At 35.1% G+C, this 12,871-nt stretch overlaps 1 protein-coding gene and 1 long non-coding RNA gene across 2 annotated transcripts in view; one reads left to right on the plus strand and one right to left on the minus strand.

Annotated features, from left to right (window-relative positions):
• Positions 1–12,871, minus strand: part of LOC137000821 (uncharacterized) — a 199,913-nt gene that overhangs the window by 93,516 nt on the left and 93,526 nt on the right. The gene's annotated exons all lie outside the window — the stretch shown is intronic.
• The window catches only part of LOC105677038 (uncharacterized), a 72,862-nt gene that overhangs the window by 57,192 nt on the left and 2,799 nt on the right, over positions 1–12,871 (plus strand). Inside the window, exons 5-8 of the mRNA XM_012375347.2 lie at positions 8,976–9,133; positions 9,504–9,638; positions 10,452–10,642; positions 12,460–12,681. Coding sequence (XP_012230770.2) covers positions 8,976–9,133; positions 9,504–9,638; positions 10,452–10,642; positions 12,460–12,681 — 706 coding nt within the window. The remainder of the gene's footprint in view (positions 1–8,975; positions 9,134–9,503; positions 9,639–10,451; positions 10,643–12,459; positions 12,682–12,871) is intronic.

Below are 12,871 nucleotides of genomic sequence, written 5' to 3' on the forward strand. Positions count from 1 at the left end.
TCGCGTACCTCGGAGTTTGTCCCTTCTAATTACGCGGGGGAACCAACGAGAAAGGCTTAACCGGGTTCGCTGGGAATTAGTTGTCACCCGGTAGATGCGCGAAGAACAGGAACGTCGTTATATCCTGCGCGGTTTTGCACTGAACAATAATTGCGCGTATAACTTGAACTTGTGATCGATTTCAGCGATAAGATGCAGACACGGTTATTTATGTCTTGCAACAGTTTCGTTAAACCGATTACAAGTGAGAAGTACACGTAATTGCTTCATAGTTAAATTTCCAATAGTTTCTTGAAATAAAAATTGCTAAATAGTTATATGCTTTTATAGAATATTAAATATTAAACAGTTTTCACTAGTTGCAGTGAAAATAAAAAAACTTAAGTCCCTAAATTCCTTCCAAGTGCATGTGAATTAGCTTCTTTATCTTTTTTTAGAAAAAAAACAGAATTCTTTCATCGTAAAATAGTAGATGCGTCATTTTTAAAATTTTTAGTCAAACATTTTAATTTTTTATGAAGGGTTTTAATGGAAAAGTTACATATTAAGCTGTTACAAGCAAAAATTGCTCATGTTTTTTCCAAATCACGAAATCGAATTGCACTTTATGACATAACGGCACCACGGTTAGCATCAAGTTATCTATAATGCAACAATGTACGTGCATTATTATACAGATGGTAAACAGTAATACACAATGTGTAAACAATACAATAGCAAACTTGATATTACCACCAAGATTGGTACCATTGTCACAACAACCATTTTCTTGCTTTTTTTTCACTAATTTATCACGTATCATATACGACAGGACTCCTTCATAATTCAGTGCTCATTACAAGTGATCTTTTTGCTTATTCATCCCAATTATTTATCTTAAACCGAATCATGTCACGTCGTATTTAATTTGACATTTGATCCGGATGCCCTGTACATCCGGTGAGGGAAATTAATTAGGGACGAGCGTCTCTCAAGACACCTTCGCGACTTCGAGGGCTTAATCGCACGCCATCGATATGTCCCTTGACCCTCGGTGTCGGGACGTCGGCGTCGCGTCGGCCTAAACGCTCGATCCCCATCGATGTGCATTAAGTGCACGGATCGTGCATCGCTTAATACATGTCCTATCCGCGTCAAATTAAGCGTCATTGCCACCTGAAATTAATCTTACGTCGAACAGAGATGTGCATGTGATTATTATAAAATAATTAAAAACTCGCTTGTTATAATTACATGGCTTCCATGTTTGACTCGCCATAAATGTCGATATAAAGAATAATCTTAATAATATAAAAAATAATCTATTTTCATAAATAAATAATTTAATAAAATAAATAAAAGAATAAAATAATGAAAAATAATTATTTTTATTTTCTATTATGTTCTTTTACGAATTGTTCACTTGTTCTATATGTCCTAATACATATGTTTAATTTGTTTAATGTTTGTTATCTAGCTCATTATTATCGTATCGTCAACACATCGATTCGCTGTATCATAAGTGTAAGTTGAAACTGAAAGAACATAGAACCCGAATAAATGCCATGTTCGTTGGCCGAGCTTTCGCGAGCGAGTCAATTATCAACTTTGAAATCGACGCTACGACCAATCAAGTTACAGCGATGATGTTACATGGCATCATCCCTTTGAAAAATGTAAAATGCATTCGATGTTTGAGCCTGCAAAAGCTAAAAACCAGCGATGCGCTTCTATATTTAATTTGTTTTTGCAAGCTATGCCGATTTATGTAAATACGTATCTGTTGCTATACGCAATGAAACTCAAATGCACTTTGATCTTTATTCGCACCATTCGGCGTAATTTTTAATATATTATTTATCAATTAATGATAAAAACGAAGTTTTGTAATTAGTATTGTACATTGCAAAATAACTTTATTGTAAATACTTTTAAAAAATATATATGAATGTATATGAATATGTTGTACTTTGAAAATTGGAGTTTTAGGCATTGAAAAATAAGAATTAAAAATTTTTTTGTGTCCGCGTAAATGCTTCTCTGTTTAATGTCATTAAAGAGTACTTGAACTAAAGTCCAAACAATCAATTAAAAACGTCACACAATAAATTACACAATGTATATAAATATAGAAAAAATATAAGTTATGTTAATTTTAAAATCTTCAAATATTTTCTATTTTTTTATTGTTTCAAATTTTTTTAAACTTTCTCTCGAAAAATTAGATTTTTTGATATTAAAATGTTGTATGTAGTATTTGCGATGAACTCAACTAGTATAAATTGCTATTACAAACTCTTAATAATTCTAAATTTAACGGTTTATTGCCTGCGAAATAGCACTTTGAGTGTTAATAGCTATGAAGATAATTTACGATCGATGTTTTTAATCGTTCCTAGGAACCGCAGCTGAATTTAAACGCTGAAAGTTTTCCTCGTGAAAGGAAACGGCCGCATCACGCTTTCTAAACTTTTCCCTCACCCTTTTGTCCGCTCATACGATCAATCGCGCAAATATAACGTCCATTATATTTGGAAACATCCCACATTCGACCAAAGGTTGGATTCATATTCAACATTTTTGTACTGTTTATTTCTATTTAAATGAAAAATAATACTGAATATTCTATACACCTTACGCATAAATACCAAATTTTATGCTATAAAATTCCGGTGCCTAAAATTGAATAAAATATACATTTTTTAACATTCTGAACCATTTCTTTCTTTAAAATATAAGATTCCAATGTATCGTTGTAAAGTTCTAAACCTACCAAATGACATGGGATTCTACGAAAATTAAAATTTACTTTATTTATATTTATTAATTAATTTAATTTAATTTATATTCTTGTAAATTCAATATTCAATAATTTTATTATGTAACTGTATCACATGTATGCATCACGCGTACAATCGGTAATTTAGTGAAAATTTCAACGTCAAAATCCGTGTTGGCCTCGGTTATCGCACGACAATGCAACAACAATTTCAACAATGATGATTTATTAATATCGGCGCGGAAAAGGGTGACAAACGCGACCGCGAAAAGCTATAATTGGCAGCTGGCAATCGTGGAAAACGCGATCCACCTTCATTATTTTGACGTCTCGCGTAATTGGCGGCGCGTCAAACGCACAAAACGCTTTTCAGTTCTTCGCGCTTAGACTGCAATTTAATCGAAACATCGTGCCGAATTAATGGCGCCCGTATAAAAAGAGAGGAAGAGAGAGAGGAAGAGAGAGGTCAATGCCAATACGCCATTGTTGGTCAGCGTGCATAATTTGGCTTGCACGAAAAATCCGAAATATTCCACCGCGATTTAAGCGAAATTAATTGCGGCATTAATATTCGCACGACGAAATGTGGTGAACGGCCGAAAGAAGAGGATATAATGCAATATCGATATCGTAATAACACCGCTTCCATGCGTACAGAAACGTATTGAAATTACACGCATTCTTTAAATCATCTTTATTAATTTGGTAATCTATATTAATAATCTTTTTACACCTCACGTGCAAATTAATTGAATTATAAAACGAGCCTCGTTTCACAGAATGCCACAAGCAATAACATTGTAAGAGAATAGATTATTCATGTATTATTTTTTTTAAATCTTATACTCCATGCACTATTTAATTCTAATTAACCCTTTTAAATTTTCACAAAACTGAAACTAATTTAAAATGGAGAGCACCTAGAATATTTTATATTGAAATAATGTACAAAAAACATTTAATTATTTCACTGTATATCGATTTTTCTTGTTTATAAATATAAAAAAAAATAATAATATATTTTTATCTCCGTACATACCTATTATAAATTTAATATTTTTTCTCCACAGTTCAAAACAAATTAATACTCAAATTAAACTACAAATCAGTCCGTAATTACGTTAATTAAGAAATGTATGTTAAAATCATGATTGTGCAACAGAAACTTTTTCTATTAATAAGGGTTGTTTGTAAAAAGAAGAGGAGAAGTGACAAGCCGAGAATCTGCGAGATGAAAATCATGAGAAAATTTGAAGAAAAAAAAAAGTAAAGACGAAGGTAAAGAAATGGAAAGGTGGAAGAACGGCGTCGCCGCCATCGTGTGATTTGTGGAAAACAAATAATTGTCAGAGCTGCCAATCACAGTGCTCGTTGGCCGACGTCCGTCCGAAGGTTAGCCCTTGATGAAAATCCACCGATTTATTGGCCAACCTTCGACCTTAGGCTCGCCTTCAAACGTCACCGTTCTCCGCCATTCTGGAATTTCTCGTTTTGTGGATTCCTCACGAGTTTAAATTTAGATTGGAACGTTCATTCTTTTAAATGAAATGCAATTTGACGGCAAATGTATGTTAAGACTGATCACAAAACGCACACGCATTTAACTATATTATTATTCGAATAAAATTATTGATTGTTAAAACACAAATATCTCGATTTGTCCATAAATTAGCCAGAAAATTATTCAAATGCGATATAGCTCGTAATATAATCAAGCAACGAATAAAATAACTCTTATCATCTTTTTTTCAATGATTACACATCCCGTTGTCGTTATCATTCCGTTACATTTATTTATCGCTTATGCATCATGTCACACGTTTGTTGCAATGCTGCCATTAGTTGCTGTCACTTGTAAAAAGTCGCATGCGCGTAAAAAAATGTCCGGATGAAGTGGAAAAGTGGAAGACGGGCGAGGGGAGGAATTGGAGGGTTACGAATGGCCTCGTTACGGTATAGAATTATGACGTCGGTTATGAGAGACGCAATAATTGCGGGAAAACGCCGACCTGGCCACCGACAGAAATATTATTTATGGTTTTAAGAGGATGAGCGCAAATCGTGATACTTGCAATAGTAAAATATGACCGACTGGTTTTGTCCGCCGAGAGTATTGATGTCTTGACTTGGTTTCTGATAAAAAAAGTACGATTTATCAGCGTTGAGGTAACTAAAAACAAGAAATATGTAAGCAGCTTGGCGATAATGTTTCGTGCGGGATTGTTATACCACATATTTTACAGATATCAAATCATCAAGCTGGTCACGACATTTCATTTCCTCCATTTTCTTAAGTGACACTAATTCAATAAGTTTCCGACGGTATTATTTGTTTTTACGGCCATTTATATTTTCAGCAGACGCGCGAGTGTACCTACACATTTATGATCGCGCCACGCACCATCTAATTCAGTTTACATCGTATACATTATTTATATTTAATTTATGGTCAGTGCACAATCCACTCGGGTGAGAGATGGGGCTCGGCGCCTTTTGTAGTAACACGGTAAGCCTATTAGCTTGCTCGTCCGTCTGTACATCCGCGGCGCGTGTGACAGCTTGCCGCGCCGAATGAATTTTAATGAAATCCAGTGTGTGCTAGAGTGAGCGAGCCAACCCCTGACCACTGCCCACGGGCTGAATCCGACAAATTCTCCCTCCGCGTTGTCTAATCTGAATACATGCATATCCGAGAGCAGCGCATAAAGTGGAGACGCGACGACGCGGATGACTGGCATCGGCATCGCTTTTCACATCGTTCCATCTCAGATTCGCGAACGCGCTCGATTAAAGAAAATACTACGAAATTTATTAGGTACACAAAAAGATGGAATGCTTTTACATCTTTCTGCTATCTTTTCCGAACATATTTCGTGAAACCGTTTGAATTTTAAATTGACGGGAAAGACATTACAATTTGAATGAAGGCAATGGAAATCAAATTATGGCACGTCATTCTATTAGAAGATTTGCGATGGTGAGTTAGAGTAAGTTACTTATACAAAATCGATCCGGCATGTTCAACACTAACCTACTTACGTCCATTACGACAATTAGAAGCCTTACTTATAGATAACGGATAGATAATCATCGTAATATTAATGCAACGAGACTTTCACATCCGCGAATGACCCAGATTCATTCGCCTACAATATTATCGATTCGACATTTATCCGATTTGAAAGGCTGCGAGGAAAATATTTAAAGCTTTTAAAATTCTCTGTAGATCATGAAAGACAAATTGAAATAAAAGATTCAATTTAAGTTAGCATACGTTAAATGACACCGAAAGCGATAAAATTGGAATTTTTTCTTATTAAATTTATCAATTTCATGCAAATTATACTTATGATAGTCGATTCTCTCCGTTCAAATGTTTTCTTAACATCTAAGAGCAATCTACAGAAATGAAGAGAGTTTTTATAAAACTCGAGTGACCACTGGAAGAGACAAAAGCTGCCTTGGCTGATAATTGGATGGTACTTCGAGTAGAATTAAAACAGTCGAAACATTGAACAGTGAACAACGTCGAAGATGATGCCCTCTCAATCTTTTCGTACTTTTTTCCGATCATCCCCTTCCGCCTGTCGCGACCCTCGGCTATTATTTGCGACTTCGAAAGTGAAACAGAGCGAAACTCGTCTTAAAGGAACTTTTAACAACGCCAGAAAAGCACGAATTCACGCACACTCCTGTATCCTTCGTCGCTCTAATCTTTAAATAACACCCCCGTTTTTCTCGCTGAGAGTGGTCTATAACGTCTTTCAGTTATCGTATTCCTCGAGATGAAGAATGTAAAAGAATTATATAAAATATAAAACAAATCCCAATTCTCTCTCTGTTTCATCATTAAAATCTGAAAAATGTATGAATCAAATGCAGAGGAGAGTATAAAATCTAGAATCAGACGCGTATAAAATAACATAATATAAAATTGAAACAAATAAAACACTGTTTGCAGCAAATAATACATATTGCCCCAAAAAATATATGCAATAATACGAGCAATTTAAGAGTCGTAATTGCAACACAATGTATCACCAAAATATTAGATTTCTTCCGATAATATTTTCAATTTAAAAAATGAATCGAGAAGTTTCCAACGTTTGTTTGATTTTTGTCCGAACATTAAGCGTTAAAATTTTCCAACAAACGAGAATAGGCAGCACTCGAGGGCAACGACATGAGAGAACATTGGCATATGTCAGTAACATGTTACTTTTATTGTCGGAATACAGACTTTACCGTCGTTTGCGCGTGAGGCGTTGAGATCGGCTTCGAAGCCGATACAACAATAACAATAGAGGACTAGATATTGATTACTTTTCTGCGTATTGTTGCAACATGACGGAATTGCCGTGCATATGTAATAGTGTATATTCAATTTTAGTAAATGCGCCGTAGCGTGGGCAACTTTCGACACCTATTCATTACAATATTCATCAGTATTTGATGTCGAGACGGTGCCGCACCTCTTAATACACACTGCAAACAAATCGGAAGACTAATAATAAAAATAATAAAATAATAAAAATAATAAAATAATAAAAATAATAAAATAATAAAAATCTTGTAAAAAGATATCAGAAAAAATTCTTTTTCACTTATTTAATAGAGAATTAATCTGTTTACCTTTTTTATTTATTTATGATCCGCCGAGTTTATACAGTTTTCTATTATATTTAATACAAGTCTAAAAGTTGAAAATATCTCGCAAGTAACGCTGCAATTGTGTGACTCGCATGCGCAAAATTGAGTGAGTGATGAGTTTGATATTGAGAGTTTGGCGGTCAAATGTACATATATATAAAAAAATGATTGATTCAGAACGGGGAAAAAAAAATATTTAAAAAATTAAAAAGAAAATATAATTAATAAAATTTATATGATAGACTTGTGAATCCGCGAATTCTCGCGGGCATAAAAAATTAAACTACCCTAAAAAACTTCCGTTTCATGAAAATCTAATTCGCTCACTTCCGAAAAAGGTGTTAACATTCTAGTGGTTTTCACGAATTTCGTTTTTAGGAATTTTTTAAAGCGTGAAATATTTCGGATATCGCGAATCAAACAAAAGTACGTTTGTTGTGCAATAAAAAGGAAGCTGCTTGCTAGCTCGCATCTCCGGTATTTATGGCAAGCAGTAGTTTTCACATCGTGAAATCGCGTATATTTTTATTATGAAACAATATCATAAAACAAAATTCGCTCGCGAAATCCACATATTATGAATCTTGATATGTCACAATTTGCATGACGGAATAAAAATATAATATTCGATAATCTTGACTTTAAGTATGTGCACATGCAGTTACTATTAGTGCAGTAATAGAAATACTATAATGTTTTTTGGAAGAGATATGTTCTTTTATAAAATTTGTTCGAAAACAGTTTCAATTATGCCGCTACATGTTTTTGTGTGAAATATCGATCTTCCTCGTCATTATACGATATGCATTAACTTGCAAAGCTTTCCCCGAAGGAAAAATCCCGAGATAATTTGATCTTAATTTGCAGGAACTACATTACCGGATACATCTTGAATTATTCAAACCTAATTTATTTTACCGCGCGCTGCCGTTTTTAAGCTTTAAAGCAACAATCGCTTCACTTTTCTTAAAGCCGACGCTTCCAATTCCAACAAAATTTTATGAAACTTGACAATGTTAACGATAATCGAAACATTAAAAGTATGTTAATCACAAATCTGAATTTAACTTATATTAAGTAAGATAACCAAATGCAAGAAACATGCAAATTTTTTCAAAGTAAAAATGACATATAATGCCATTGCGGGGTTTTTTGTATCGCGACAAAGGGAAGTCCTTAAAAGAAGTTTCGTTGCGGAATTTCGCGATTCTAAAATAAAACATTTAATGTCGCACATTTATTCTACCGCACTTCTAAATGTATTCAAGGAAAAGTTCTCGTTTGCGAAATGACTTATACGATTGTTCGTTTGCAAAGTTATCAACATATTTAGTTTTATTTAGCCTTATTTAATTAACAAATATCAAAGTAAAAAAAATTAAAATAGATATTATAATGTTAATATGATATTAAAATACAAAGTACCATTTCGCGCGAGAATGACGTTAAGGAAGATCGCATGAGTAATAAGCTTAAATGACATCCAGAGGTTTCACATACGGCGTGTATAACAATCTGACATAATATGTACATTACTATATTTTGCGAAATATCCTTATGCTCGCAGTTACTATGCGTCGACCGCATTTCCACCGCGTTTGGCACCACCGTTGAAGCGGCCGCGTTTGATGCCACCGACACGAGCGCAGCATCCGAAGCTACAGAAACAACAATCAACGGCAAACATCGGCACAATACCCGACTTGAATCAACTTAAAGTGTACAGTAAGTGCTTCATTCAAAACAGTAAGTTTTTCTAAAACAGAAAGCGTTTTCATTATGCGCGATGTACTTATTGTTAGTAGTCGTTTTTTCTTCTTCACATTTAAAACTAACATTTCGATTTAGCAATATATTTTTCAGAAAACAGATCGATGAAATTAATAGCTTGATATATTTATTTTTTAATATAAAATAGTGATATATGTATATATATATTTTTTAATTACGCGTTTGTTTAAATTAATTTTGATTAATTGGTGTTGCTATTAGTAGGAAACGTAATGAGTATTTTCTGAAGACCATAACTTATATTTTCCCGTATAACAAAATGCCACGTCGAGCAAGGTTGGGTTTAATTGAAGGTATGTCGTAGGCAATCCAGATATACTGATCTGCGGCAACTGCAGGGAGATGTTCACGGAACTCGGGGAGCTGTTGGAGCACAAGCGGAACTACTGCAAGCTGCGGTTCACATGTAAATGTCACACCTTCAACGGAGCCGCCCCAAGTATGTACTCGAAATAAACTTCGAGGCGCCTCCTTCCGGTACGTAAACGCGCTCCGAATCCCACCGGAAGATCCAAAATTAGTATAATTATCCATCCACTTTATCTATCGATCTTAAATCGACGATTATCTTCGTCGATTGTTTAATAACAATTTTTTACAACGTCGCTGCGACATAAATCAAATCACTTGCATCTTGTTAAAAAAAAATAGACTTATTTATCGAGTTTTAATTTAATCGAGTGACTTTTTTTACGGCGAATTGATCGGTTAAACAAAATAAACATCCTCGTGTTCCGTTAGGATAAATTAATTAATCATGTTATGTTGTGTTTTATTATTGTAAATCAGACAAATTTAAATTCTTTACTTGTATTATAAAAAAAGATTCAGGTGCGTTACGCTGTAGAAACTCCACCCTCCCTTATGGCGGCTCGAATCATGCTTTTACACGATGAACTAAAAACAAATCAAAATAAGACAAAATTCATCAAACATTAATCGTATGTAACTTTATAACCCAACAGTTTCCTCGTCTAATATTGATGAGGGAAAGCTTTATGTGTATTTGAGTATAATAAAAAACAATCTCAAGATTTAGAAATTGACAGCAGCAACTATCATGCATTATATGTAGCCCAAAAATGGTCTAAAAATCCGCTGAGAAATCTAATATTTATCTGACACGTGGAATTGCGAGGGAATTACTTATTTCTCCCGAGTTTTGTCTTATTTTGACCTCTTTCTGGCTCACTGTGTGATACCAACCGTGCTTTTAATTTATTCATTAACGTTCCAACGTATACACGAACAGGAGACTCGACGACGGCATTGCTCTGCGTCCTCTGCAAGTTATCTTTTCCAAGTGCTTGGGAATTGATGGTTCATGCTCAGGCAGCTCACATGATCAACATTTACGAGCTAGGTACAAGGGCGCCGAGCCCGTCGCGGAGTCCTAGCCTTGACCAACCGAAGGAGTCATCGCCTTCCCCTCAGGATTTCCAGGTTAGCTCTCTCACCTCGCTCTTATTCCCTTCTATCTAAGATTTATTATTTACGCCGACGTCACGCAGCAATATTTTACAAAATCGCGCAACCCGAACTGAAGAATTAATAACTTCCACCTCGAGATCGGCGGAAGGTGGAACGAACAACTAAAAGAGGCATTTGGAACTTATCTTCAAAGTGATTCAAAAAGTAAAAAGAAAAATTTGTTCCTGAATTATTGACCGTTCAATTTATTTTTGTTGCTTATAGTTAAACTTTTGTCTAATATTTCTGATGGCAACTATAACGGTAAAAACTGTTACTTACATTTTGCTGCAAATTATTTTTCGTTTATTAAATGGATATTCGTATTATTCGTCAATGTGTAAATTACATTTACTTATCAATGTAATACTATATGTAAACCGAAGTATTACAATATCTGCTCGAAAAATTTTTCTTCGCAGATTTTATTTAATCTATTTGTCAATTAATTAACGAATTTTCAAAATTGTTTTATACCGCGAGTATTTTTCGAATAATTAAAATGTAAAATTAACCGAAATTTGAGTCCCTTCTAGATACGTAATTATCTAGCCGTGACGCGAGGGCCAATTATTTAAATAAGTAACATTCTCTCACTTTTATTAATTAATTCGCGTTTCATTACCAACCAATGGTTAAATTATTTACTGACCAGTATTGATGTTATCCTTAATGTATCTGTCGCGTGTGTGTCCCATGCTTCAAATTATTTATATCCTTTTTATATTATTTTACAAAACGAATATAGTTTTTATAAGTTAATGTCTTGAATACAGTAACAAAGCTTTTAGTATATTTTACTTTATTATATTATTTATTTATTTATTTAGGTTGAAAAGTGGACAGCGTATTAAGTTTTAGAAAAAATCTGGAAATTATTTTCTTTATCATGATCTAATTTATTCTAGATTAACGTAAATTCAAGCGGGTCTAATGAGCAAAAGTACCGAAACTGAATTGTTAAAAGCAATTTTGCTGTCTTAACACTTTTTCTTTGATTATATATCTCTCTCTCCTTCTCTCTTTTCCTCGCTGCATCTCTCTCTTTCCTCTTTCTGCGAAATGCCACGCAGCCTTCCGTCACATTTATCGGCGCTTCGTCGCGGAGAGATTCGAGGAAGCAACAAAGAAGCATCGCGACGCTCCGCGTCGTCTGAGACACGAGATATATCCGTGAACGACGACGCAGACAGTCTCGCCGACGACGCTTGACGTGCGCGATTTCCACGAAGTTGTACGGAAGCGGCGGAGTAAGGGGTGCGTTTGCACTCGGCAAAAGCAACCCCAGTGACCGACGCGAAACACGTCGATTCCATCGAGGCTAACTCTGGGGTTGACGTATCGACAGAGAAACATATGACGAAGTAATATTTTTCCGTGCCCCCTCGGGTGATGGCATTTTCCCGCCACTCGCTCACCATTTCCCCTTAACAGTTTTCCCATCGACAGATAGCAAAACCGAAAATTGTACTTTTGATGTTAAATATTACACAGACCATTCTCGTTCCTGGGATTTACTCTGACATGTTTTCGTGCAGAATAATGGAGCGGATGACCACAAAGTTTCTAAATATTAAAAGTAAAAATTTCTCGTCTAAAATTTGCGCCTAATTTATTTATTACCATTCCCTGTCGCGAGCACGCGGTCTCTGTCAGCGCGAGGATAAATGATACCAATGCAGATCCTTTTCGCGTCGCACAGCTGTCCGAGTCAACGAATACGTTCGTTAATCGGTTTCCCGTCTGCGGTAATCTCGCGTACCAGTATTGATCTATGGAATCTATGACAGGAAATCAAGGCTACGGATTGCGAAGAGCGCGCGGAGGAGGAGGAACTTGATGGACACGAGTTAATACCGTCCCCGGACAGTGGCAAGTCAACGGACAACGAAGCGGCTCTATCGCCGATCAAGATTCGATCTGACGTTAACGGGTTGGATCAGGAGGACTGCGACGAATTGATCCACGTCGAGAACACCACGCAGGCATGCATCATGCATACTCTCAGCATTGTAAGTTTTTAGTTTCATATCCTTTCGTATACACATCTGCGAACGTTTCGAAATGTTTAAATACGAAAAATCTAATTAAAAAGATGACTGTTAAAAATTCATTTCTTTTCGGCAAACAATTTGAAATTATTAAATTTCCATTTTAATAAGTTCTTAAAATTGTATAGCATAACTATTTGTTTGATATTTA

The sequence above is a fragment of the Linepithema humile genome, chromosome 6 (genome assembly GCF_040581485.1).
Source record: "Linepithema humile isolate Giens D197 chromosome 6, Lhum_UNIL_v1.0, whole genome shotgun sequence".
NCBI lineage: Eukaryota > Metazoa > Arthropoda > Insecta > Hymenoptera > Formicidae > Linepithema > Linepithema humile.